The sequence below is a fragment of the Cydia strobilella genome, chromosome 20 (genome assembly GCF_947568885.1).
Source record: "Cydia strobilella chromosome 20, ilCydStro3.1, whole genome shotgun sequence".
NCBI classification, from domain to species: Eukaryota; Metazoa; Arthropoda; class Insecta; order Lepidoptera; family Tortricidae; genus Cydia; species Cydia strobilella.
Genome location: NC_086060.1, coordinates 8,044,281 through 8,066,778, shown reverse-complemented (window position 1 = coordinate 8,066,778; position 22,498 = coordinate 8,044,281). Strand labels below are relative to the sequence as shown.

Genomic DNA, 22,498 nt, shown 5'->3' with positions numbered 1-22,498 from the left:
TCATTTGTGCACATTTCGTGGTTGGACTATCTTTAGTTTTGAAATCTTTGTTGACGTATGTATTATTAGTGTTTCTGTTTTGCAAGTTTCATCTGATATCTTATGTATTTGTATGTATGTATATTGTATGTATTTACATGAATATTATATATACCGATATTTTTATGTATGTCTATGCCTATGCATTATTTAAGTATATATGTAATCACTATGTTGCACCGCCTACAAATTCTCTGCTTTGCCCGAAGGTTGACTGGTATAGAATGCCTCATAGCATTAAGTCTGCCTTTTGTACGATTGTATTTTCTTTTGTGCAATAAAGATTAAATAAATAAACAAAAAATAGATTAAGTATAATAGTAAAGCCTGACCAGTAATATATGATCACGCGCCATGTTGCGGAATTTCACTGGAACTAATTTTTTCACTATACTGAACTGTCACCCTATACTTGAGAATAACAGCGCCCTCTTGACAATGATCATATATCACTGGTCAGGCTTTTATAAAAGTGTTAATAAGGGTGGTAAAACGTGACAACAATACAGAATGCCAATGAAATCACTAAGACACAGATTTAACATTTCCAGCTGCATTAAGAAATAAAGTTTGGTCAACATAACATGATAATTAATGAATTTATACATACAAACTACGACATTAAATTTCAGGGTTCTGGGAGACTAGCAAGGAAGTCAGCGAGGCCGCTGAAAAGGCCGGAGGCGTCATAACTCTGTGGGCTGGCCCCAGGGTCGTATTCGGTAATTACTTACTTACCTAAGGCAAACCTAAGGTCAATCAATGTGAAGGTAGAGATATACAATTTATTCCTAGGAAGACCGTCATAGGGCAAGAACTCTTGTCCACTCTTGTGAACCAATGTCGTGTCGTGTGTCGTGTCGTGTCTTGTCGTGTATCGTATCGTATCGTATCGTATCGTATCGTATGGTACATATTATAATACTTATTTTTTCTGTTTATTCTGTGTAATTCGAAATACAATACATTTTAACCTTTAATATGTTCTCACTACTGAGGTAAAAAATTATGTGTGCAACACGAGAGCAAAGTTATTTTACATCTCGTGTTTTTGAGTCCCTCGCTACGCTCAAGATTCTACCTTAGAATCACTCGCTTCGCTCGTGATTCAATTATAGAATCATTCGCTTTCTCGGGACTCAAAATAAACACTCGCAAGAAAAACCAACTTTCCTCTCTTGTTGCACAAATAACTATTTCAATACACTTTTATTTCAGCTATCAACGACCCAGACGACGCATTCACCGTGCTGAATTCGTGTTTGGAGAAAAGTTACTACTATAGGTTGGGTTCCAGCTGGCTTGGCAACGGATTGCTTACTTCTAATGGTAATTCTGAAGAGTGTATTGTATTGTATTTATTTATGAACAATATGACTATTGTATTTGAATATAATTACACGCAAAATTCCGTAAATCTAAGAATTATACAATCTAACATGCAGAACAATATCACACGTATATACCTAAATGATTCTCACCTGATGGTCTCATCGGAAGATCAGCGCTGGAAGTCGCCAGCAGCATGCTGAGATGGGGCCATTTCGTGACACTTTATTTTCACTATGTTCTTTTAATGTATGTCTATTGCCTGTGTGTTTACGAATAAAAATTATTCTATTCTATTCTATTCTAAATTAATTATTACCAACAGTGTGCTCGGAGATCAGACTGATTTTACGTACACTTTGTTCTCATTCGCCTATGCGATGTGTCTCGCTCGCGCCAATACATGTTCGGACAAGTACGAGCAAATTTAATCTTAACCAGCGGAATTGAATGAGATTTTTTTTTATTCCCAAGTGCCGACATGGAAACGTCACCGAAAGCTGATGAACCCGACCTTCAGCCAGCATGTGCTGGATGGTTTCCTGGACGTCTTCAACCGACAGGCGGCGCTTCTAGCGCAGGACATGGAGCCGAAGGCCGGGAAAGGAGAATTCATTCCTATGGAGTATATTACAGAGAGGACCCTAGAGGCTGTTTGTCGTAAGTGTTTATCCTCCTTGCGTTGACAGGTACTACAGGGGGTCATGACCTATTAGGGCATCAGTTTCTTCCGTACTACGTTCCACCATCTCCGGTTATCGACAGCAATGAATCGCTTCGGCAGCTTTAATGTTAAGTTTCGCCCTCCTAGTCGGTAGAGACCCTGCCTGGCCTGCCTACGATACCGGTAAGCCCATACTAGGTACCCATACTACGTGACCCATTTTTTCCCGATTCCTGCGGTCTTGATCATGGCAAACAGTCAAGAATTTGAATTCAGTCCGTCGTTAGTCTGCTTCAACTTTCAGAAACCCAATGATATAATTGTTACTAAGATTTGTGCATGTTTTCGGTTAATGATTGTTTTAAATATTTTTATTAATTACAGAAACCGTTATCGGCATATCCTTGGACGACCGGTCAGTTATCAACAAAGAGTACAAGAGAGCGACTGAAGACGGCCAATACGTTATCGCTGAGCGGCTGGCCAGCTTTTGGCTCCACCCCGAAATCTGCTACCGGTTCTCTGGACTTCGAAAAATCATGGACAAAGCTATGGTTCGCGTCCATAACATGTCCAGAACGGTAAGTGGCTTAACCCCTTCCAACCGGAAAATTGAGATTTCCTAACTTATAAACGAATTCTAGTAGCATGTATTAAAATTCACATTTACTCAACTGTAATCAACCCGCACGATCGTATCAGACCGGATGGAAAGGGTTAAAATTCCTGTGATATTATCAAGACATGCAAGTAAGAAATATTGTGTCAAAAATGTCTAAGAATTATCGGTTCTACGGTGGTAGCAAATTGGATATGGGTTTATGACTACTGCCAGCAACTGGAAAAGTACGAATAACTCCTTCATATAACTGTGGCAGCCATATGGTTAAATTAGCTATCTAATTGGACGCCTATGCCGTTTATTAAACGCCGGCATCCAATGAAATGGCTGCAGAACAACCACAGAAGTCAAGTCGTTGATCGCAACGTTTAACCAGATGGCAGAACGTCGTGTAGTCGTTTAGTTAAATTGGGAATTCATGAATTTATAATGTTTGGTACCTAAGTTTAGTAGCTTAGGTTAGGTGTAATTTGAATCACTTGGCTGCGCTGATTAGTCATTTTCAAAGGGCTAACTTTCAATATGTTAAACGTTGAGTGATTCTAGTTCAATTAACTATCGCCCTACGCATCAAATTGGAAACCTAAACCTAAAACGAACGACCTAAGGCGCCAATTAGCTGGCTAATTTAACCAAATAGCTGCGACATAACTAAATTATTGAAATGAATTTTGTTCAATCTAAGTTCACTTGTTTTAGATGCTAAACAAGCGAAGATCTGAAAGACTGCAGGCTAGGCATGCCAATACATCATGTAAGTAAAAACCTTTCACCAATTAACTAATGAGTTACATAGTAAGTACCTATGGATTACTAAGGCTTTGCTAAGGTTCACAAGCTAATAATACCTACTTATTTATTTGCTATGCCTGCCTCTACAATAGCATTTTTAAAGTTTGACAGCGATTCAGGGTCGAATCATGCTGTCCCTTTCCCTTGGTGCTTTGTATGGCACTATTCCTTTCGGCTATTTAGGGTTGTCAAAATTCAAGTCATTGTCTTATCTGTGGTCGTGCACGCAAAGGGACCTCAATAATTGCTCGGAGCAATGCTGAGCCGAGTTTGACCGAAAGGAGGAGTGTCCCCTCCACTGCCATAATGTGTTTTTGGCAGCAAGCCGTTTCATCGCGTTCCTGGATCTTCTGCTAGACCTGACAGAAGACGGGTCGTTCACCGACGATCAGATTCAGGAGCAGCTGGACACGCTCATCGCAGCAGGATACGACACCTCGTCACGAGCGCTGCTGTCCACTCTGGTGCTCGTCGGCACATATCAGGAGGTGCAAGAGAAAATGTACCAGGAGTAAGTCCTTCTATCTTACAGGTTAAATCTTAATGAAGAACGGGGACCACAGACATTCACAGCTACCACGAGTTCGCGTTTAACATTTACGTTAGCGACTGCGTGAACTCCATTACATCAGTGCGAGCGAGATAAACTGCAATCAAGTTTACCCAGTCGGTAACGTAAACGTCAAGTGTCCACTCACGGACCTCATGGTACAGCTAATTGTAGTAAAAGCGTCAGCCATATATACTGTCCTTTTGAATCCAGGAGGAAGACTATTCAGATCATATACTTATTCAGATTAATCTGGTTACTCCTTGATGGTTTCCTTCAGCAAAAATCAAGTAGTAAAAATATCCAAATAGGCAATAAGCAAATAGGTAATATCCAATGATATTTCGAGATATTGGTACCGGCCAGAATCTGAACCCACATCAGAACAATAAGACTTCTAGAAGCCTTATTGCCTTGTTTCTTTCTGTTTATTTAAGAGTGGCCAATTACTATGGAGGGGCCAGTAACTACAGCAGTCTTTTCTTTTTTAGGATAATTTCAGTCTTTGGCTCCAGCGTAGATTTGGGCAAAGAAGACATGCCGAGACTGGTGTACACGGAGGCGGTCATCAAGGAGGTGCTCCGGCTTAGCCCGGTCGTTCCATTTATCGGTCGGGAGGTCGACAAGGAAGTAAAACTAAGTAAGAAGTTTATTTAGCCCATTATAACATCCATCTTACCATCAAGTAAAGCTACATTTGTATTAGCATTAGCACCCTTACGCTCAGACAGCAGCAGCTAGCACCCATACGTTACGAGCTTACACGCGCGTTACATTTCCCTAGATTTGGTTTTTATGCGCTTGCATGCGCGTTAATTTTCCCCATATTTGGTATATACGAACATACACGCGCGTACGCGTCCGCTCGTAAAAAACACTAGTCTGAAACCACCCTAAATCATTGGTGGAAATCTTTGTCATAGGTTGTTAGTAGTGTAAAGTCTTTCTTCTGAAGTAATAGGTAAACGAATTTTAAATACTAAGCTGGCGACCTTTAAAATCACGTGTAGCCTACACGTGATTTTAAAAATACGAATAACTAACCCTGACTTTGAAATTCATGTACGTGCGGCTTGTACGTGTTTAGTAAAAAATAATAATGATTTCAGAAAATTATACCATCCCAGCTGGCAGCCAGTGCGGCGTGACGTTCTGGGGTATCCATCGGCTGCCGATCTGGGGTCCAGATCGCCTCGAATTCAGGCCGGAGCGGTGGTTGGACCCCTCCACCGTGCCGCAGAGTCCTGGCGCCTTCTGCGGATTTAGCCTTGGCAGGAGGAACTGCATAGGTCAGTGAAATTATGCTGATGATAAGGAGATTTAAAGAACTGCATCTCAGTTGATAGAAAAGCAGGTTGAAGTTCCCTTTCTGGAACGCGAACCACCTGATTTTCAGACCAAAGCAGTAAATAGAACCTGCATCGCTGCCTCAGAGCCCTGGGGCCTACTACGGCTTCACCGTGGCTTCACCCTTTTGGAGGAGATGATGAGAGAGATATGAGCTCAGGATTCCTGTCATCATGTTGCACTCCTCGCTTAGGATTACTGTCATCTTCTATCGAATTGTTCATCACTCTCACACCTTAAACTAGGGACCCGTCAACCCCTTCCCAGAAAAAACCCTTAAAATGGCTTAGTCGTTTATCGAATAGTCTCAACGATTGGCTTTCCCTTTGAATTGCTTACCCGTTCATTTGACTTAGCTCTAGGAAGAGGTTTCCCTTTCAGAGATACCGCTAAAATAAAAGGGTATCCCCTTCCTAATTCAAAAAATTATGACATCTGTGCTGTCAACCCGTTAGACACCCAGTCCTTCACTTTAAACATAAATAAGCAATATTTATTTGATTCTATTTTTACGGAGAGAAAGTTGAAAATGGAATAAGCTTTATAATTTATAATCGATAGTACCCCTTCAAGAGGTTAGCGCTTAATGAACGGGTATTAGCTTACCCGCTTATTATGAAGCGCTTAAAAAGCCAAATGAAAGGGTTTAAGTTAGCAACTGATTTGGTAAGTAATTCCTTACGAAATACCCCTTCCAAATCCCTCGAAGGGGATACCGGGCGGGTCCCTACCTTAAACACTAAAAAAAACTGGCCAAGTGCGAGTCGGACTCGCTCACGAAGGGTTCCGTACCATTACGGAAAAAAACAGCAAAAAAATCACGTTTGTTGTATGGGAGCCCCATTTAAATATTTATATTATTCTGTTTTTAGTATTTGTTGTTATAGCGGCAACAGAAATACATCATCTGTGAAAATTTCAACTGTCTAGCTATCACGGTTCATGAGATACAGCCTGGTGACAGACGGACAGACGGACAGCGGAGTCTTAGTAATAGGGTCCCGTTTTTACCCTTTGGTAACCTAACCTTAAAAATGAAAAGCACGATGACAGACGATAAAAGCGGCGGCGGCAGCGACAAGCAGCGGCCATGCATAGGTGAAAACGAAAGGTCGGATCGCTGTTTCTCGCACCCACCTATAGCCGTCGCTTGCCGCTGCCGCCGCCGCGCGAAGTCTTGGCCGAGCCGCGTAAGGTCAGCTGGGACGTATATAGGCTGAATTGGTATTGTTTTCAGGAAAGACCTACGCACTGATGTCAGTGAAAACCGCATTGGCGCACCTGATACGAAAGTATCGGGTCACGGCTGACTACAGCAAAGTGAAGCTCAAGTTCGCCTTGCTACTCGAATACGCGGCGGGGCACGAGATATCTTTGGAATTAAGACAGTAAGAAAGGGATATCACTATCGTTTCTGTCTTACTCGTGTTGATTTTTAGGGGTAGCTTTTAAGAATTCATACGTTCACGTTTTTTACGTCATTAACCCTTCGTATGTCTAAGCACTGGTCAGTACGGACGAATTTAAATCCATTGTTTTCCATCCAATAGGTTTAAATTCGATCGCACTGATCAGTGCTTAGACATACAAAGGGTTAAAACATAATTTATATTTATAAATACAGCAGCCGATACCTTTGTTATGATGTAATTTAAAGTATTTTTTTCGGTTACATAAGTCGTTAACAATTACAGGTTTAGACAGGTAGTGTGATGAAATGAAGTTTTTATTTATTGAAATGATTTTATTTTATATCAAAATAAATATTTTATCTTAAATAACTTATTAATAACATATTTTACATAGACTTTTACGCTTTGGGTAGGTGCACTATCTGTCGTAGTTTGAACGCTTTATTTTTGTGACAACTGTGAAGGAACGAAAGCGTACCTAATAGTAATTAGGTACTGGACGGTTCTTAATAATATGTTTTAGTAAACAAACTATTAGAATAAGTATAGAAATCTGACTGGAACTCAAAAATGACCCAACGTGCATTGTGCCGCGTGCGACTCAACTGGACGTCAAATATATTGTTATGCCGTGCAATAATGTTTTCTGACATAAATATAATTTTATTTTAGTCAATCAAAACTTTTAGAGGCTATCAATCACAACATTTTTTAAGAGTCCCCGGCAAGCTCGGCCGAATTTCACCTTCCCATACAAACAGAAACTTCTCTGAAACTTTGCATATACCTATACAATGACATGAGGTATATCTAGGTCTGTAATTCTCTTATATAGCTCTAGTATATAAAACAAACGAAATAGAGCAAAAACAAGTTTTGTATAAAAAAACAAAATCGTATTTTTTTTACTATTGTATCTGAAATTATATAAACTAATTATTAACAGACCTAGATATACCTTATCTTATTGTAAGTACAAAGTTTCAGAGCAATTAAGCTAGTCGTTAACTACGTTTGTATGGAGAACCGAGCTTGCCGGGGACCTTTAATAGCGAAAATTGTGTCAGTACCTATCGGGTAATACTCAAAGCTGCGGGCGCGGCGGTAATTATGGAGTATGGAGAAGGGATAATAATTGTCAGTGATACGTGTCCGTCATGTGGACCGCTTTTTGAAGTCAAAAATGTACTAAGAGCTTAGGTGTATGTCCATCTGTCCCCGCTGGGCACAGATGGGAATAGGCGCTGCATATAAATCATTCCCGTTTGTCCTCGCCCCATGTATGGCGGCGTCACGTGGGGCAGGGACAAATGGGAGTACACCAAAGCTTCGTCATATATTCCGGCGCTGTTATTAATACAAAAATATGGTCCCATCGGAATGGTTCTCAACTTTGATGACGGGCGGCGGCGGGTCCCGTTCGAGCAGGTACCTGCGGAGCTCGATGAGGCCTACGTTGGCCATGGAACACAGCAGTGCTACTAGAAGAAGCCTGCAGAACATGAAATTGTAATGTTTTAATTGATTTTTGAATTTAGTAGTTTTTAGCCATAGAAGTTATTGGGTATTTTTAACCTCCTGACGCATAAAGAGGGGTGTTACAAGTTTGAGGCCAATGTCTCCGTCTCTGGCATCATAGCTCTCAAACGGATGGACCGATTTCGATGCATTTTTTTAACGTGAATGCGAGTTTCTCGGCTGTGGTTCTTAGCTATGTTTGATAAAAATCGATCCAGCAGTTTGAAGAGTATCAGCTCTTTTCCAAAATGATGTACCTAAAGCATTTTTGGCATTAAATTGTATTTATTGTATTGTATTGTATCATTTATTTCAGACAAGTAGTCCATATTATATACATAACTTAATTACAAACATCATTGAAAATAGATAAATTAATCACAAATTGGAGAAGGGATAATAATTGTAATGTTTTTTAACTAAATTTATATTTATTTAAAAAGCTTGAAATAAATATTTAATTAAATATAAAAAAAACCCTATAGTGACTTGTGTAGTTTTTCCTGGCTTAAGCCACTAAGGCCCACTTGCACCATTCCACTAACCCGGGGTTAAACGGTTAAACTTGGAGATACCATGGTTACCTGTAAAATTTGACACTTGGTTAACGGTTTAACCGTTTAACCCCGGGTTAGTGGGATGGTGCAGGTGGGCCTAAGGGGTAGGGGTTTAACGGGTAGCCGTTAAACTGTTAACCCATTGAAAAATTGTACGGGTAACCATGGTAACTCCAGGTTTAACCGGTTAACCCCGGGTATGTGAATGGTGCAAGTGGCCCTTACAAAATAAAATGTGGTATTTTCTATAAAAAGGGACCTTAATGTTGATGGCGCTTACGCCATTTTTAACGATGCTCCGATATAAATACGAGTACAATGCCGCGCGACGCTGTGCAGCGTAAGCGCCATCGACAATAGCTTTTCATAGAAAATGTCCCAAATATAACTCCAATAATAATAAATAATTACCAGAAAGAATATCCCAGGCCCGCTGTGAACGCGTAGTCGCCTCCCGCTATGTACGAAAGGGCCAGATGGCTCTTGAGGCCCGAAGCGGCCCAGTAGATTCCGAACATGAGTAATGATGTGAAACCAAGCACTGATGCCACTGCGTTGCTCCAAAGACAGCCTGGAAAGAAATTATAACGATAGATAGATTATTTTTCTCAAAAATGGACGGCAAAGTCGACGTTGCCGGTTAAAAATTAGGTCGCGAAGTGCGTAGTTTGTGGTCAGTCAAAAAATTAAAAAGTTAAAAACATTGCAGTCTCGATTTCGGGACTGCAATGTTGCATACAAATTCCATTATTTGTCGAGTTCCAAACTTTTTAAAAGTTGAAGTGGTCATATCAAATGAAGGCATAGGTCCATTAAACAGCCAAACAGATGATCAGTACTTATTATTATAATGTTGGTACTGCGACTATTTAGCTGTCTCAAATAGGTTGGCGTATTTTAGGCAAAAAAATACACTTAGTTTTTCAATTAAAAAAAATAAAAAGGCGGCAAAGCAAATCTTATCAATTGTTTTTACTTTTTTCTGTGAAAATATATACGTAAGAACGTTGCTTCTGTAAAATATCTCTATTATATTTGTATTTATTGCGCCATTTTTGAGAAAAGTACTATATATGACTCGGCAGGAAGGCTACTTGCTGGCTTCGGATTCAATTAAACGGACTCCCAAGGTCGTCCGTTTAAAACGAATCCTCAGCCAGCAAGTAGCTACTTCCGAGCCTAGACAATAATGTACTATATCGCACGCGCATAATAATATTATTATATTGCTGTCTCGCTAATGATGCCGGTGGTCAATGACACTGTGCGAGCGGTACGCGGTACAGCAATATAATTATGCACGTGGGATAGAGATAATAGGAACAGGCAGGTCAATATACGAAATTCTTCGTAGGTACTTAGCGTTTTTATTTTAGAGTTCCTACTAAAGGCTAAAGTCAAAAATATACAAACAAAATACTTGTAAACCACAGAACACCTATTTCTAAAGAACTCGTATAGAGCAATTATTTCATGAAACCGATGCTGCCAAAAATACAGGGGCGAGGTAATGAATAAAATATGAATGAATGAGGTGCCGTGATTGGTCCGTTCAAAAACATGTGGTCCGCCGACTGAAGTAGGATTGGTGGCGTGATTCGAAATTCGAAAATTTATCGAGTAAAGCTACCGTATGCGTGACAGAGGGGGTAGCGGGACTATGCTATGTCTTTAGAATAAGTGGTCTGTGTTGTAAACTTACCGGGCAACCCGAACATGGGTTCCGTTGGGTTCTTAGTCGAGTTGATGATGGCCAGGCCGGCTGCTATTATCGCAAACAGGAGCTGAAGGAACAGGACCACCAGGAGGCTGATGTAGAACCCGAAGGAAATCACTGCTGGCTTGTTGGCTGTAAATAAATAAATATTATGGGAACAGGTTACACAAATCAACCTATACCCTCACCATGAGTTTTACGCGGCCTTAAACGCTAGCTATTGCATCAATAATGTAGTTGACGTATGTTGAATTTTATAACTAAATCTAGGTAAATAGATAGAAAATGAGCAATTTATCACAATAAATTGGAAACTAAAAAAATATATGGGAATTAAAAAAAAAATACAAGAGCGCAGTTTCGAAAAAAAAACTTTTTTTTTTAACTTTCAAATAGAAAAAAAAATAACGATACCATTCGATTCCTTACATAAAAAAAATTGTATGGCAACAATATACATAAACGCAACATTTCACCGACAAAATCGCAATTTCCTTGTTTTCCATACATCGGAACGGCTTCTAAGAAAAGCGGCTTCTATGCAAAATGACACAGTGACGTCACGATGTGTTGCTATTTGTGTTAGAGCGTTTGCTCAGTAATGTGGCGATGCCAGACTTTGACCATCATTTGTGACTTTTGTATTGCTTGTGGACAATGGGTCCCATACAGACATTTGATCCTCAAAACAAACCTGATCGACTGATACCATAAAAAAATGTCAACTACCCTATTCTAAACGCAGTGCATCTGGCTTGTACCAATGTCGGTGTCAAACTCGTGGCACGGCTCGTGGTAAGGGTACTGGTCCCAAAGTAAGCTCAACGGCTTGTGTTGTGGGCACTAGACCTGTGGGTTTTGCCCTTCCGCAAAGATTTCAGAACAATAGAAACTTACGTGGGTCGAGTACTTGCACAGTAGTAATGGACCCACACGCGAGGCTAGGGGCATTTCCTTGGGCCAAGGCACGAACCTGAAAAACAAATGATAATTCTCCTTAAGTATACCCAAAGAAAAAACGTGCCTCGAAAATCACGAAAATTTGATTCTCGAACAGATGGCGCCACTAGTTTTGGCCTACTCTCGTATAGAGGGCGTTGACGGCTTCGTTTGTTATTTATAATTTTAACGCATATGATTGAAAGAACATGGGTCAAAATCATATAAAAATAATAAATGCAAATAAAAAAATCATTTATCTATATTTAAATACATTTTAACGTATTTTTATAAATCTTCATTTTTAGTTTTAAAGTATGTCGATAGATGGCAGTGAATTTACAGTGGTTACAAAATTTACTATGACAGTACCGCTCTATCTTATTATATCCTCTTTGACAGTGGTTACAAAATTTACTATGACAGTACCGCTCTATCTTATTATATCCTCTTTGGTATACTGGAAATATAATGACGAGTTTCTAACGCCAACTACATACCTATCACTTTATTGTAGAAAACCGGCCAAGTGCGAGTCGGACTCGCGCACGAAGGGTTCCGTACCATTATGCAAAAAACGGCAAATAAAATCACGTTAGTTGTAGGGGAGCCCCACTTAAATATAAATATTATTCTGGTTCGTATTTGTTGTTATAACGGCAAGAGAAATACATCATCTGTGAAAATTTCAGTTGTCTAGCAGAGCTATCACGGTTCATGAGATACAGCCTGGTGACAGACGGATAGACAGACAGACAGACAGCGGAGTCTTAGTAATAGGGTCCCGTTTTTACCCTTTGGGTACGGAACCCTAAAAAGTATGATGACTCTCCTTACCTATAAATATTTGAATATGAGAAATGAGAGCGCGACCGTCCATTTACTTTAAATACCTTATCACTCACGTAAATTACAAATACATATATACAATAATTGCATTTTATGGGCTATTCTGCCCTCAAAGGCCAATTGGCGTAATAAGTAAAAAATAAAAAACCGGTGCGAGTCGGACTCGCCCACCGAGGGTTCCGTACAAATGTAATTTTTAGTATTGATTGTTATAGCGGCAACCGAAATAGGTACATCATCTGTGAGAATTTCAATTCAACTGTCTAGCTATCACGGTTTATGAGATACAGCCTGGTGACAGATAGACCGACGGACAGTGGAGTCTTAGTAGTAGGGTCCCGTTTTTTTACCCTTTGGGTACGGAACCCTAAGAAATATATCTGAAAATAACAAGCATCTAGGTAAGTATATCTTGTATTCGTGTGGGTTTGCATTTAACTTATTTTTGAGATACCTCTATTTGGCTTAGCTGGGTAGTAGTGGGTATCTTTAATTGGTGTATTCCTATTTGTCCCCGCCCCACGTGACCGCCGGTCCGCCGCCATACATGAGGCGGGAACAAATGGGAATTATTTATATGAAACGCCTATTCCCATCTGTGCCCGGCGGGGACAAATAGGAATACACCCTTTAATTTCCAATTTGAACTCACATCTTCAACCCTGGCTGTCCTCTCAGTCTTGCAGCTGACAGCACACGCATTCTCCTCAGGCAGACATGTCACTGAAAGTTTATATACGTAGTTATAAGTTTGAAAAAGCCACTAGATATAGTTAAGTAACTGTAATTTAATTATCTGTATTTGCTACACCCTATTCAGGGCCCATGTGATGCCATAAGAAATATGTAAATACTACCCAAAAATGTACCATGGAAGTAAGAAATAAATGAATACTAAATACTAATGTTTAGGGCTGAATTTAGATGTGTTTGTGCCTTTTATATTATGTAATGTTTGTTTGTGCTTACGAATGAAATTTTATTCTTTTCTATTCTATTCTATTAAAGTTCTAATTACCAACCTAACCTACCTCATTACCTATTGGTAACTTTATCTTTCTTGTAGGCATTTATTTAGAATAGACTAGGTAAAATAAAAATAAAACCCAGGTAGCAGTGACGTCAGCGACGTTATAATGACGTCGATGACGTCATAATGACGTATAAATGCTACCTGGGAAAGAAACTAAAATCATAACATGAGTTTTCGCTGCGTCACCTGTTCTGGTGTAAAAAGGATTCGGCAGATGCCCACGGAACCGCGAAATTACTAAAATGTCAGAATTAACTTACTAAACAGCGTACTGAAAGTGGGTGTCCCCAGACTTCGGAGCACCAGCTCTCCTCTAAACAACCCATATTGGATATCGCTTTCGGCCACATCTAACTCTGCTAATGCGGTTGAGACTATCTGAAACAGTTAGTTGTACAGTGAATGAAGAAAATTTGGTGAAAATAAAAGTAACACGTTATTAATGTGTTTCCCGTTAACGAAACAATAGTGTTTTTGGATATTTCGGAGATGAACATGAAGCCAATGCCAACACGTAGTCTTTTTCTACAAATATAAGAGATACTCCGAGGAAATGCTGTCCTTGCCAGTGTCATAGGATGCACACAGAGGCAACAGCCTCCGTTAATGTTACCATAATAAAAATTGAATTTAACGATTATTTAGTACACCTAAGTCGCATCACACTTAACAATTCAATAAAAGGCACCATTCAATATCATAACTTTTTAGTGCAACCCTAACATTGACATCTATCTGTCCAAAAAGCCATCCCTTTTGTCCATAAAAAAAAAGTTTAAGGTGCCAATAGTTGGTCGAATGATAATTGCATGTAATAAGTTATTATAAAGACTGAGGACAGGTCACGGACGCTGTAACTACTTTCGTCATAAATGGGGTTGGCGGGACTCTGCTCTCTGCGACTGTGGTGAAGAGGTTCAAACCGTTGAGCACATTATACAGCGCTGCCCTCTGCACTCATTTGCAGGCCCCCCGGAAGATCTGTTTAAATTAGCACCTGACGTAATCTCGTGGCTTGGGACCCTGAATGTGGACTTATAAATATCTTATTCAGACTATTATCCAATTTTATAAAGAATGTTTATGTATATACGCCATACGATTAAATAAATAGACTTACCCAACTGTCACTGGACACGGCTACAATAATCAACAGCACACTCAACACGCCGGACAGAAACGCTCCGAAAATGTACCCGCGTCGTGTCACCGCCATATTGCCAACTGACACTTATCTCAAGATAATGACTAATAATGGGAATTATATCTATCGATAATTCGATAGATGTATGTTATTATAGATGCGATACAAGATGAATGCTACGACTGGAAAGACATGCCAAAAATGCCCTATATCATTTTGGAAAAGAGCTGATACTCTTCAAACTGCTTGATTGATTTATATAAAACATAGCTAAACCGCAAGGAAACTCGATTTCATGTAAAAAATCGAATCGAAATCGGTCTATCCGTTGGAGAGCTACGACGCCACAGACAGACAGACAGACAGACATTGGCGACAATTATATAACACCCCTCTTTTTGCGTCGGGGGTTAATAAAAAGAAGCCCTACTGCTGCGCACCTCCAAATAGAACTAACTGCTAGGTAAATGTAAGCTCAAAGCTGGTATCATCCATTTGTTCCGTAGCGTTAGTCTGCCTAAACAGCGTATCTACTCTTGCATTAATCTTCATAGATACTGATATATCGGTTCTTAGGCTTTTTATTTGAGTAGTTGTGATTAAGGAACATATGTGACGTTTTCAATCAAAAGGTACCACATTGTCGCTTGTTAATAAGGTTTATTTCTAATTGTGTCGTTTTCAAGCAAAAGGTCGCAAGGCTGTCGCTTGCCATAAGGACGCTCCGACAGGTTTTTTTGTATAAAGATACAAGTAATTTTCGTCCTTATGGTAAGCGACAATGTGACCTTTTGATTGAGAACGTCACAATTGAAGCTACATATATGGAGATAGCGCCTTACTGACAAGCGACAATAAGTACCTTTTTGGTTGAAAATGGCACATATGTAGAATCATAAAACATACGTCACTACACGAAACAAGCAGTAGTATCCGTAAGCAGGAAATGTTATCTGCTGCATCCACTATCAATTGACGATAAAATTAGTAAACCTTGTTGCATTGACATAAGGTCTGTATTAAAACGTGAGAGGAAAGAATAAAATCCCCTGTTTATTGATAAGTACGCAGTGTGAATATCAAGTCAGTGTTCAATTTACCACAACCTGGTAGGTCCTCTATAGTGTCCAACCGAAGTTGCGGTTTATCGGCATAAAAGTGATGTTTCGACCGAAACTAGAGCAAAACCGAACCATAGGCTTCGATAAAAAATCCTGTTTCGGTCAGACGGCTGTGAACTGTAAGTAGCGGCGCCTGCTTATTTGCGTGTACTTACTGCTAACTTAAAATTTTTGATTTAGGCCCGTATCCTACAAACCCGTAGTTTGACAGCGATTCAGGGTCGAATCATGCTATCCCTTTCTAATGTATGGCACTATGCCATTTGGCTATTTAGGGTTGTCAAAATTCGTCATTATCTTATCTGTGCTCGTGCATGCAATGGGACGTCAAGTTTTGTCAAACCCTAATAATTGCTCGGAGTAATGCTGAGCCAAACGGAGCCGAGAATGCCCGAAAGGAGGAGTGTCGCCCCAGCACTGATTTGGGGACCCTCTCACGCGCACAGTCCCTATAGGGAGCCTATATGAACTTGTAGACTGGACTAAATTGGTTCAGGTATGAAAAAAAAAAGTTTAATGTAAATCTCATTATATTTTACTTCTCGCTGAAGCGGTGATAAATAACATAATTTCATACTTAATAATTTCCTATAAAATATACAAATTATACAACGTTAAGGCTACTAACACTACAGTGCTCGTCTCTAAAAAGGACTAGTCAAAGATAATTTTAAAAAGCTCCCATCTCACACGTCTCTTCGTTCGAGTTTGCAACTTATTACCATTATACGAAAGTCTATTTTACATATAAGCATAGCTGGTGAGATCGGAGTTAGTTGTTATTCCTCCTTATCGGTTACACTAAAATAAACTAGCGCCATCTAATCAACTTGGATCAATTTGTGTTTGTGACTTTATGAAAACGCTATTATTTTTAAATGTTAGGTAGGTACTTAGTTCAACTTGGCGCTACAGCGTTAATGAGCGCTAACGCGTATGAATTCGCTGCTAGGGGCGCTAGTGTAGATGGTGGTCTTTTCCATAGTTCGAAATGTCAAATGTCACTTGTCACTTCAATGACTGACAGCTGTTCTGTAATCTTTTGAACCACCATCAACAGAGGCGCCAACTGGTGAGCAAAAAACGATAGCCCTCATTAATTTATGAAAGTCTTATATGATTAAAAAAAATCTGTTAAGTCGAGGTGTGCCCTGCTTGAGGCGAATTCGAGTTTTATTAATTCGATTTGTTTCCAATATTATACTGACCTGTCAGTGCCAAGTGACGTTATTGGTTGAAGAAATGTCACTTTTTTACGAATTCTAGAATATTTAGCGAGAAGGCAGAAAAAAAGAGTTGTTTAAAAATGTATTAACTATATCTGTATCGCTTTGGAAGCCGTTACTATATAGTATTATATAATCTGTGCTATAGTTAAAATCACGTTAAAATTATGTAAATATTATATTCCTAAAAATATATTTCACTAAAACGACGTTTAGCTTGTTCTACGTTAAGACAAATATTCACATTGAGTAACGTGTTTTTTCTATTATATTTTTTAGTTACTTACGCCTATTTAAATAACCTCACTCCATTTACTTAATAGGGAATATTACGCAAAACTCTGCGTAGGGAGCGCCACAAGCACAATCTGAGGGCCTACCGCGAAACAAGAAATTGAAATTTCGTTATCTATCTCTCTATCACTTTTACACATTTGAGCGATAAAGAGCCATCTTAGGCCCTGTCTTCACTTTCCATCAGGTGTGACTAGGGCCAATCGCCGATCAGTTTATAATAAAAACAAAAAAAAGAGGCAGATCACGAAATTATGATATTCGCGTTTTCCGGTAGGCTCTCAAAACAAACCGCCTTGATGCATCAATGTCATATTTAATTATCTGCGAAAACTTGTCAGAAAAACTGTTAAAGGCACAGTATGTATAAATTACTCTATGGTTTATTAAAGGGGCTAGTGCTGCACTCTGGTGGCAGAACATTGCAGTACCCCTATTCATTGCATTTTGTACTATCACCATGAACAGTAGAAATTGGCATATTTACAAAATAAAATGTATTTCTCACATTCAGTTTTTAAATATTTATAATTTAATTTTACCCCAACGTTTCGGCACCTTGTTATATAGTTTTAACAATAATTAAGAACGCATAAGCTAAAAATAGGTTAAAATAATCAAAATTAATAAACAATTACATGTGGTACATAATTAAGTGTATCATCCCAAAAATAAGTCCAGAACCTTCACGATTTCATTCATTTCAAAGTAAAATAAAGCGAATAAAGTATGTATTTTATACACTGTTGATCGAAATTTGAGAACCATATCGACATTAAGTTTAATTTTGTTACAATGCTAGCTGCGGTAACTACTAAAGCGGAGTTCAGTAGAAAAGACAAATAATATAAACAAATCAATTTACCTTTATTTCTTCGTAATCTCGAACTATTTGTTGACAACCATGATTTAATCAACAGTTAAAATATATGTTAATCCATACTAATATTATAAATGCGAAAGTCTGTCTGTCTGTCTGTTACCTCTTTACGCTTAAACCGCTGAACCGATTTAGTTGAAATTTAGCATAGAGATAGTTTGAGTTCCGGGGAAGGACACAGGACAGTTTTTATCCCGAAAATCGTGGGTGGAATCATGGTTGAATTGAGATAATGAGTTGCCTGATAATTTGTGTGCATATTATGCTCGAATTGAATGATTGCTATAAGACTTTCTCCAGGCGCTAAACTTACTCTAGCTGCTGTTACTGATTCCACGCAGACGAAGTCGAGGGCAAAAGCTAGTTATTAATATTTCAATAAAAACAACCATACATAAAAATTTCAAGGTCATAACGTCGAATACTAACAACATCTGTCATATTTGTTAACATTGTCTTTTCTACTGAACTCCACATTACTTGTAAACAGTAAAACACGTCACTGCAAATTAGGTCTTAAGCATCCAAACACATCATAACATCACTCAAACAATCATTACTACTGCAAAGCTCTTTCAACCTCTCCAACTGCCCGTCACTAAAACCCGAATGCTTAGCAACCACACACAACAACCTCCTATCACTAAAACTCATCCCTTCCTTACACTTTACAAAATCAGTGAAATACCCAAAATCTACATCAGCACATTTATGGAAACCTAGCCTTAATATGTAGTAACATAGAGGAATGATCTTTCGTATGTGTTTGGTGGACGAAGCGGAGACGAGGAGTGTTAGTAGGGTGTAGGGGAGGAGGTTTGGGGATATTTTGCCGTGGAGCAGATGGCAGAGAGCCTCGAAGATCCAGCCGCTGAGGACTGGGAGCTGGTCTTGGGTTACTGATGTCTCGAATACCTGAAAAAAAAAAATACAGTGTGAATTTTTTTTATGGGCCCTGGAGGTAAAGTGTCTTGAAACCTTAAGTTAGGTCATTTTACTTAAAGGAAACATTCTTTTATTTTTAAAATGGAACAAAACTGCATTTAAAGATTTTTTTAAATTCGCTTGTCTCGCCCGGGAATCAAACCGACTAAAAATTTCAAAAAATAAACACTAGCTATTTTATTCTACTAGTCGATAGAGTTAATAATAATGATAACATTTCTCCAAGAAACATTAGGACTTACACTCGTCTCTGGTACAAAATATCCATAAAATCGAATATTTAGTACTCAAGAATATTTTTAGACAAGCGAAATAAAAAAAACTTTGATTGCAGTTTTGTTTGTTTAAAAAAATAAAAGAATGTTTCCTTTAAGTAAAATGTGCTAACTTAAGGTTTTAAGGCACTTTCCCTTTAGGGCCCATTATTTTTTTCCACCATGTATATTGAACAATTTTATACAAATCGACCCATTACCGCAGTAAGCTTAATAAGGCTTGTGTTGTGGGTAGTAGAAGACAATACCTGTATATTATAGATAATTACTAAAAAACATCCGTAGCTCAGTAAAAAATATTTGTGATGAACACAAATAAATGCCCTTACCAGGATTTGAACCCGGGACCTCCGGATTCGCAGGCAGGGTCACATCCACTAGGCTAGCAGGTCGCAAACATGAATGATATTAAATTTAAGTGGAAAAATTACTGCCTTGGGTGAGACTTGAACTCACGGCCTCTGGAGTTCAAGTCTCACCCAAGGCAGTAATTTTTCCACTTTTAAATTTATTCTAAGCTTAATAGCATCGATCGCAGACGTTTCTGCTTGTTAAACATTAATTATGAATGATATTGATAATAATATGTGCCATTTTCATCTAAAAGGGTACTTATTGTCGGTTGTCAATAAGGCGCTATTTGCATATAGCTTCAATTTGAAATCAACCTTATTGACAAGCGACAATGTGGTACCTTTTGGTTGAAAACGTTACATATATCCAATAAGTTCTTACCTCAAAAACAACTTCAGCATTCAACACCGCACTCTCTATCCCCCTCTCCCTCTCACTAAGCACCGCCATCTTCTCCCTCTCGCTCTCCTTACAAGTCTCCAGAAACTCGATCACAACTCGACTCAAAGTCGCCGCGGGCGGCAGCGTCTCTCTCAAGAAGTATTTCATTGCGTTCGTTATTATTTGCTTGGTCTCTGACGTTTCGGATTTGCGTAAGAGTTTGTAGAGGAGGGTTATGCGTTCCATTGAGTTCATGAGAATGTCTGGGTCCATGTTGGACACGTCCGAGGTCAGTTTTGGGCTTAGGAGTTTGTTGTCAGCTAAAAATTAAATATTAATTATTAGTTGTTCAGTTGTTTTAATTCCTCTAATTCTAATTAATTCCTTTTCACCTCACTCGCTCGGAAAACCTCAGTTTATAGCGCGAAATCTGCGTGCAAAAATCTATTTTATCCGCTGGCGTGCAAAAGTCATTTGAATTTCGAATACGATGAATATGTGTGCTTTTCTCTTGTTTATTCTGTTTGGATTTGAGTGTGTTATGTCTTATATTTGATGTGTTAAATAGAGGGCAAAATTAAATATGATTATTTTTATATTTTTATTGTTTTTTTCTTTTTTTTCTTGCATCTCGCATCTTCCTCGCTGTAGTGAGGTGAAAAGTTGTGTGTTCCGCACGGCTGCAAAATAATTTGACGTCTCGAGTCTTGAAAGCCTCGTTACGCTCAGGAATCTATCTTCAATCTTATATTCCTTCGCTCGCTCAGCTTTCACTTTCAACACTCACGCAAAATAACCACTTTGCAGCCTTGCATAACAAATAACTATTGTTCTCCTTGCACCATTTTTACATGTCTCTGTTTGGCCCGATGGTTGACTGGTAGAGAATGCAATGGCATCCATTTGTACATTATATTTATGTTTTGTGCAATAAAGCTTAAATAAATAAATAAAAATGGTGGAGGAAATAGTAATTAATTCAATGATATTGTAATGGCGCGCCTAGCCGCGCATTACAACATCATGCAACGGCCACGTGACAGACAGCGGAGCTACCTATCGAGCCGCGGCCACCGATCGAGTGCCAGCCCACTCGCCCCACCCGTCGCGCGCCGGGCCGAGCGTATAAAAGCGGCGCGCGCCCATACAACAGCGTCAGTTGGGCTCACGGCCTTCCGCAGTGAGGACAGCTGATCTCCCGGTCGAGCCGGCGTGTTTTCAGACGCGTAGGCACCCGGTTCCCCTCCGACCCTTCCTGCTTCCCGTAGCCCAGTCAGAGCCGGCGTGTTTTCAGACGCGTAGGCACCTGGATTACGTAACCCGTCCTACCCTGTATCTTGGTCCGAGCCGGCGTGTTTTAGACGCGTAGGCACCCTTGATACTCCCTATCGCCCTGGTCAGAGCCGGCGTGTTTTAGACGCGTAGGCACCCTAGGCGCTCCCCCCCGATTCGCATATCCTTCCCGTCTCGCCATCCCCTTCACCCTTAGGGGATACCGTTCCCGAATCCGCGAGTAGCTTAGGGTCCGCGCCGTACCGTTGCGATAATTAGAAGCCACCCCGCGTCGTACCTAGCTTAGGATACCTAGACCTAAGTAATCTTGATTTATAATAAACCGGCATAAAAGCCCGCCGATTTATACTACAGCATTAAACCTGTGTTTCCTTGTCTCACTCTGCACCCTCTCTCTCCTCTGAGCTAACTAGGAAACCCTTGCTCCCGTCTGGAACAAGGGAGGTGTATGAGGTCGCGCCCGCCCCGGCGAACGTGATCCCATCACATCTGGCGCCCAACGAAAAAACTCACGTAGGAGTCCATACGGTATCCTGGAAGGAACCATTGCTCGAGAGAGGACAGAATAAATAAATAAATAAATATTTTACATATACCGCACCGTGTACTTATATATTCCGTACAGCCGCTACACGCAGCATCACCGCACCGAGACAACTGGGACTGTCGCATCCCGCCCACCCGTAGAGTACACCTAGCCCGCACAGAGGTACACCAGGACCCCCGACACGCTCCATCCAAGTAATAAGGTTAAAAAAAAAAAAAAAAAAACACCGTATACCGCTGCTTACCGGTAGGTATTAGAAATGCCTACAAGTTGGATATACCGACTCAAAAAACCCGAATTAATACAAGAAGCCACGGCACGTGGCGTACCGACTGAAGACTTAACCGTAGAGGAGATACGCAAGGGCTTGGTGGAGATCCTGAAAGAGGAAGAAGCCGATAAAATGGCGGAAAACAATGCAAAGGTGATCACAAAATTAATAAAAGAATGGAACCTCTCGTTTAAAACTACAGACAACGCCGTCGAGTTCATCGAAAGATTGGAAGAGCTCATCGACGCCAGCAAGGTCGGAAAAGAGGACATACTGCCCGCACTACCACGCATCCTGCAGGGCAGAGCGCTCCTGTGGTACAGAAATTACGTAGACTCATGGACCGATTGGAATCAATTCCTGCAAACATTTAAGCTGTACTACTACCCGGCCAATTAT

At 39.8% G+C, this 22,498-nt stretch overlaps 3 protein-coding genes across 3 annotated transcripts in view; 1 reads left to right on the top strand and 2 right to left on the bottom strand.

Moving 5' to 3' along the window:
- Positions 1-1,250: 1,250 nt before the first annotated feature.
- On the top strand, positions 1,251-6,735 carry LOC134750785 (cytochrome P450 4C1-like; the record flags this gene model as incomplete). Its single annotated transcript, XM_063686028.1, has 8 exons — positions 1,251-1,368; positions 1,843-2,028; positions 2,417-2,613; positions 3,354-3,408; positions 3,768-3,957; positions 4,488-4,636; positions 5,106-5,285; positions 6,581-6,735. Coding segments are annotated over 8 exons (1,230 nt in total), but the record flags the coding sequence as incomplete, so codon positions are not given.
- A 426-nt stretch (positions 6,736-7,161) lies between these two features.
- On the bottom strand, positions 7,162-14,682 carry LOC134750609 (uncharacterized). Its single transcript, XM_063685815.1, has 7 exons — positions 14,489-14,682; positions 13,629-13,746; positions 12,988-13,058; positions 11,445-11,520; positions 10,533-10,679; positions 9,242-9,401; positions 7,162-8,247 (listed from the first exon to the last, which is right to left on the bottom strand). The coding sequence occupies exons 1-7, from the start codon at positions 14,582-14,584 to the stop codon at positions 8,109-8,111; spliced, it is 807 nt and encodes a 268-aa protein (XP_063541885.1). The 5' UTR covers positions 14,585-14,682; the 3' UTR covers positions 7,162-8,108.
- A 1,469-nt stretch (positions 14,683-16,151) lies between these two features.
- LOC134750562 (huntingtin) overlaps positions 16,152-22,498 on the bottom strand; it is a 58,934-nt gene continuing 52,587 nt past the window's right edge. Inside the window, exons 44-45 of the mRNA XM_063685769.1 lie at positions 19,989-20,308; positions 16,152-18,948 (exon numbers count right to left, since the gene is read on the bottom strand). Coding sequence (XP_063541839.1) covers positions 18,550-18,948; positions 19,989-20,308 — 719 coding nt within the window. The 3' untranslated portion in view covers positions 16,152-18,549. The remainder of the gene's footprint in view (positions 18,949-19,988; positions 20,309-22,498) is intronic.

Bases quoted from the DNA above. Each gene is read 5' to 3' on its own strand.
- LOC134750609 (XM_063685815.1), bottom strand. From the start codon at position 14,584: ATGGCGGTGACACGACGCGGGTACATTTTCGGAGCGTTTCTGTCCGGC. The intron at 13,747-14,488 runs GTAAGTCTATTT...TAACTGTTTCAG, and splicing joins CCGTGTCCAGTGACAGTTGG to ATAGTCTCAACCGCATTAGC. The intron at 9,402-10,532 runs GTAAGTTTACAA...ATTTCTTTCCAG, and splicing joins ACCCATGTTCGGGTTGCCCG to GCTGTCTTTGGAGCAACGCA.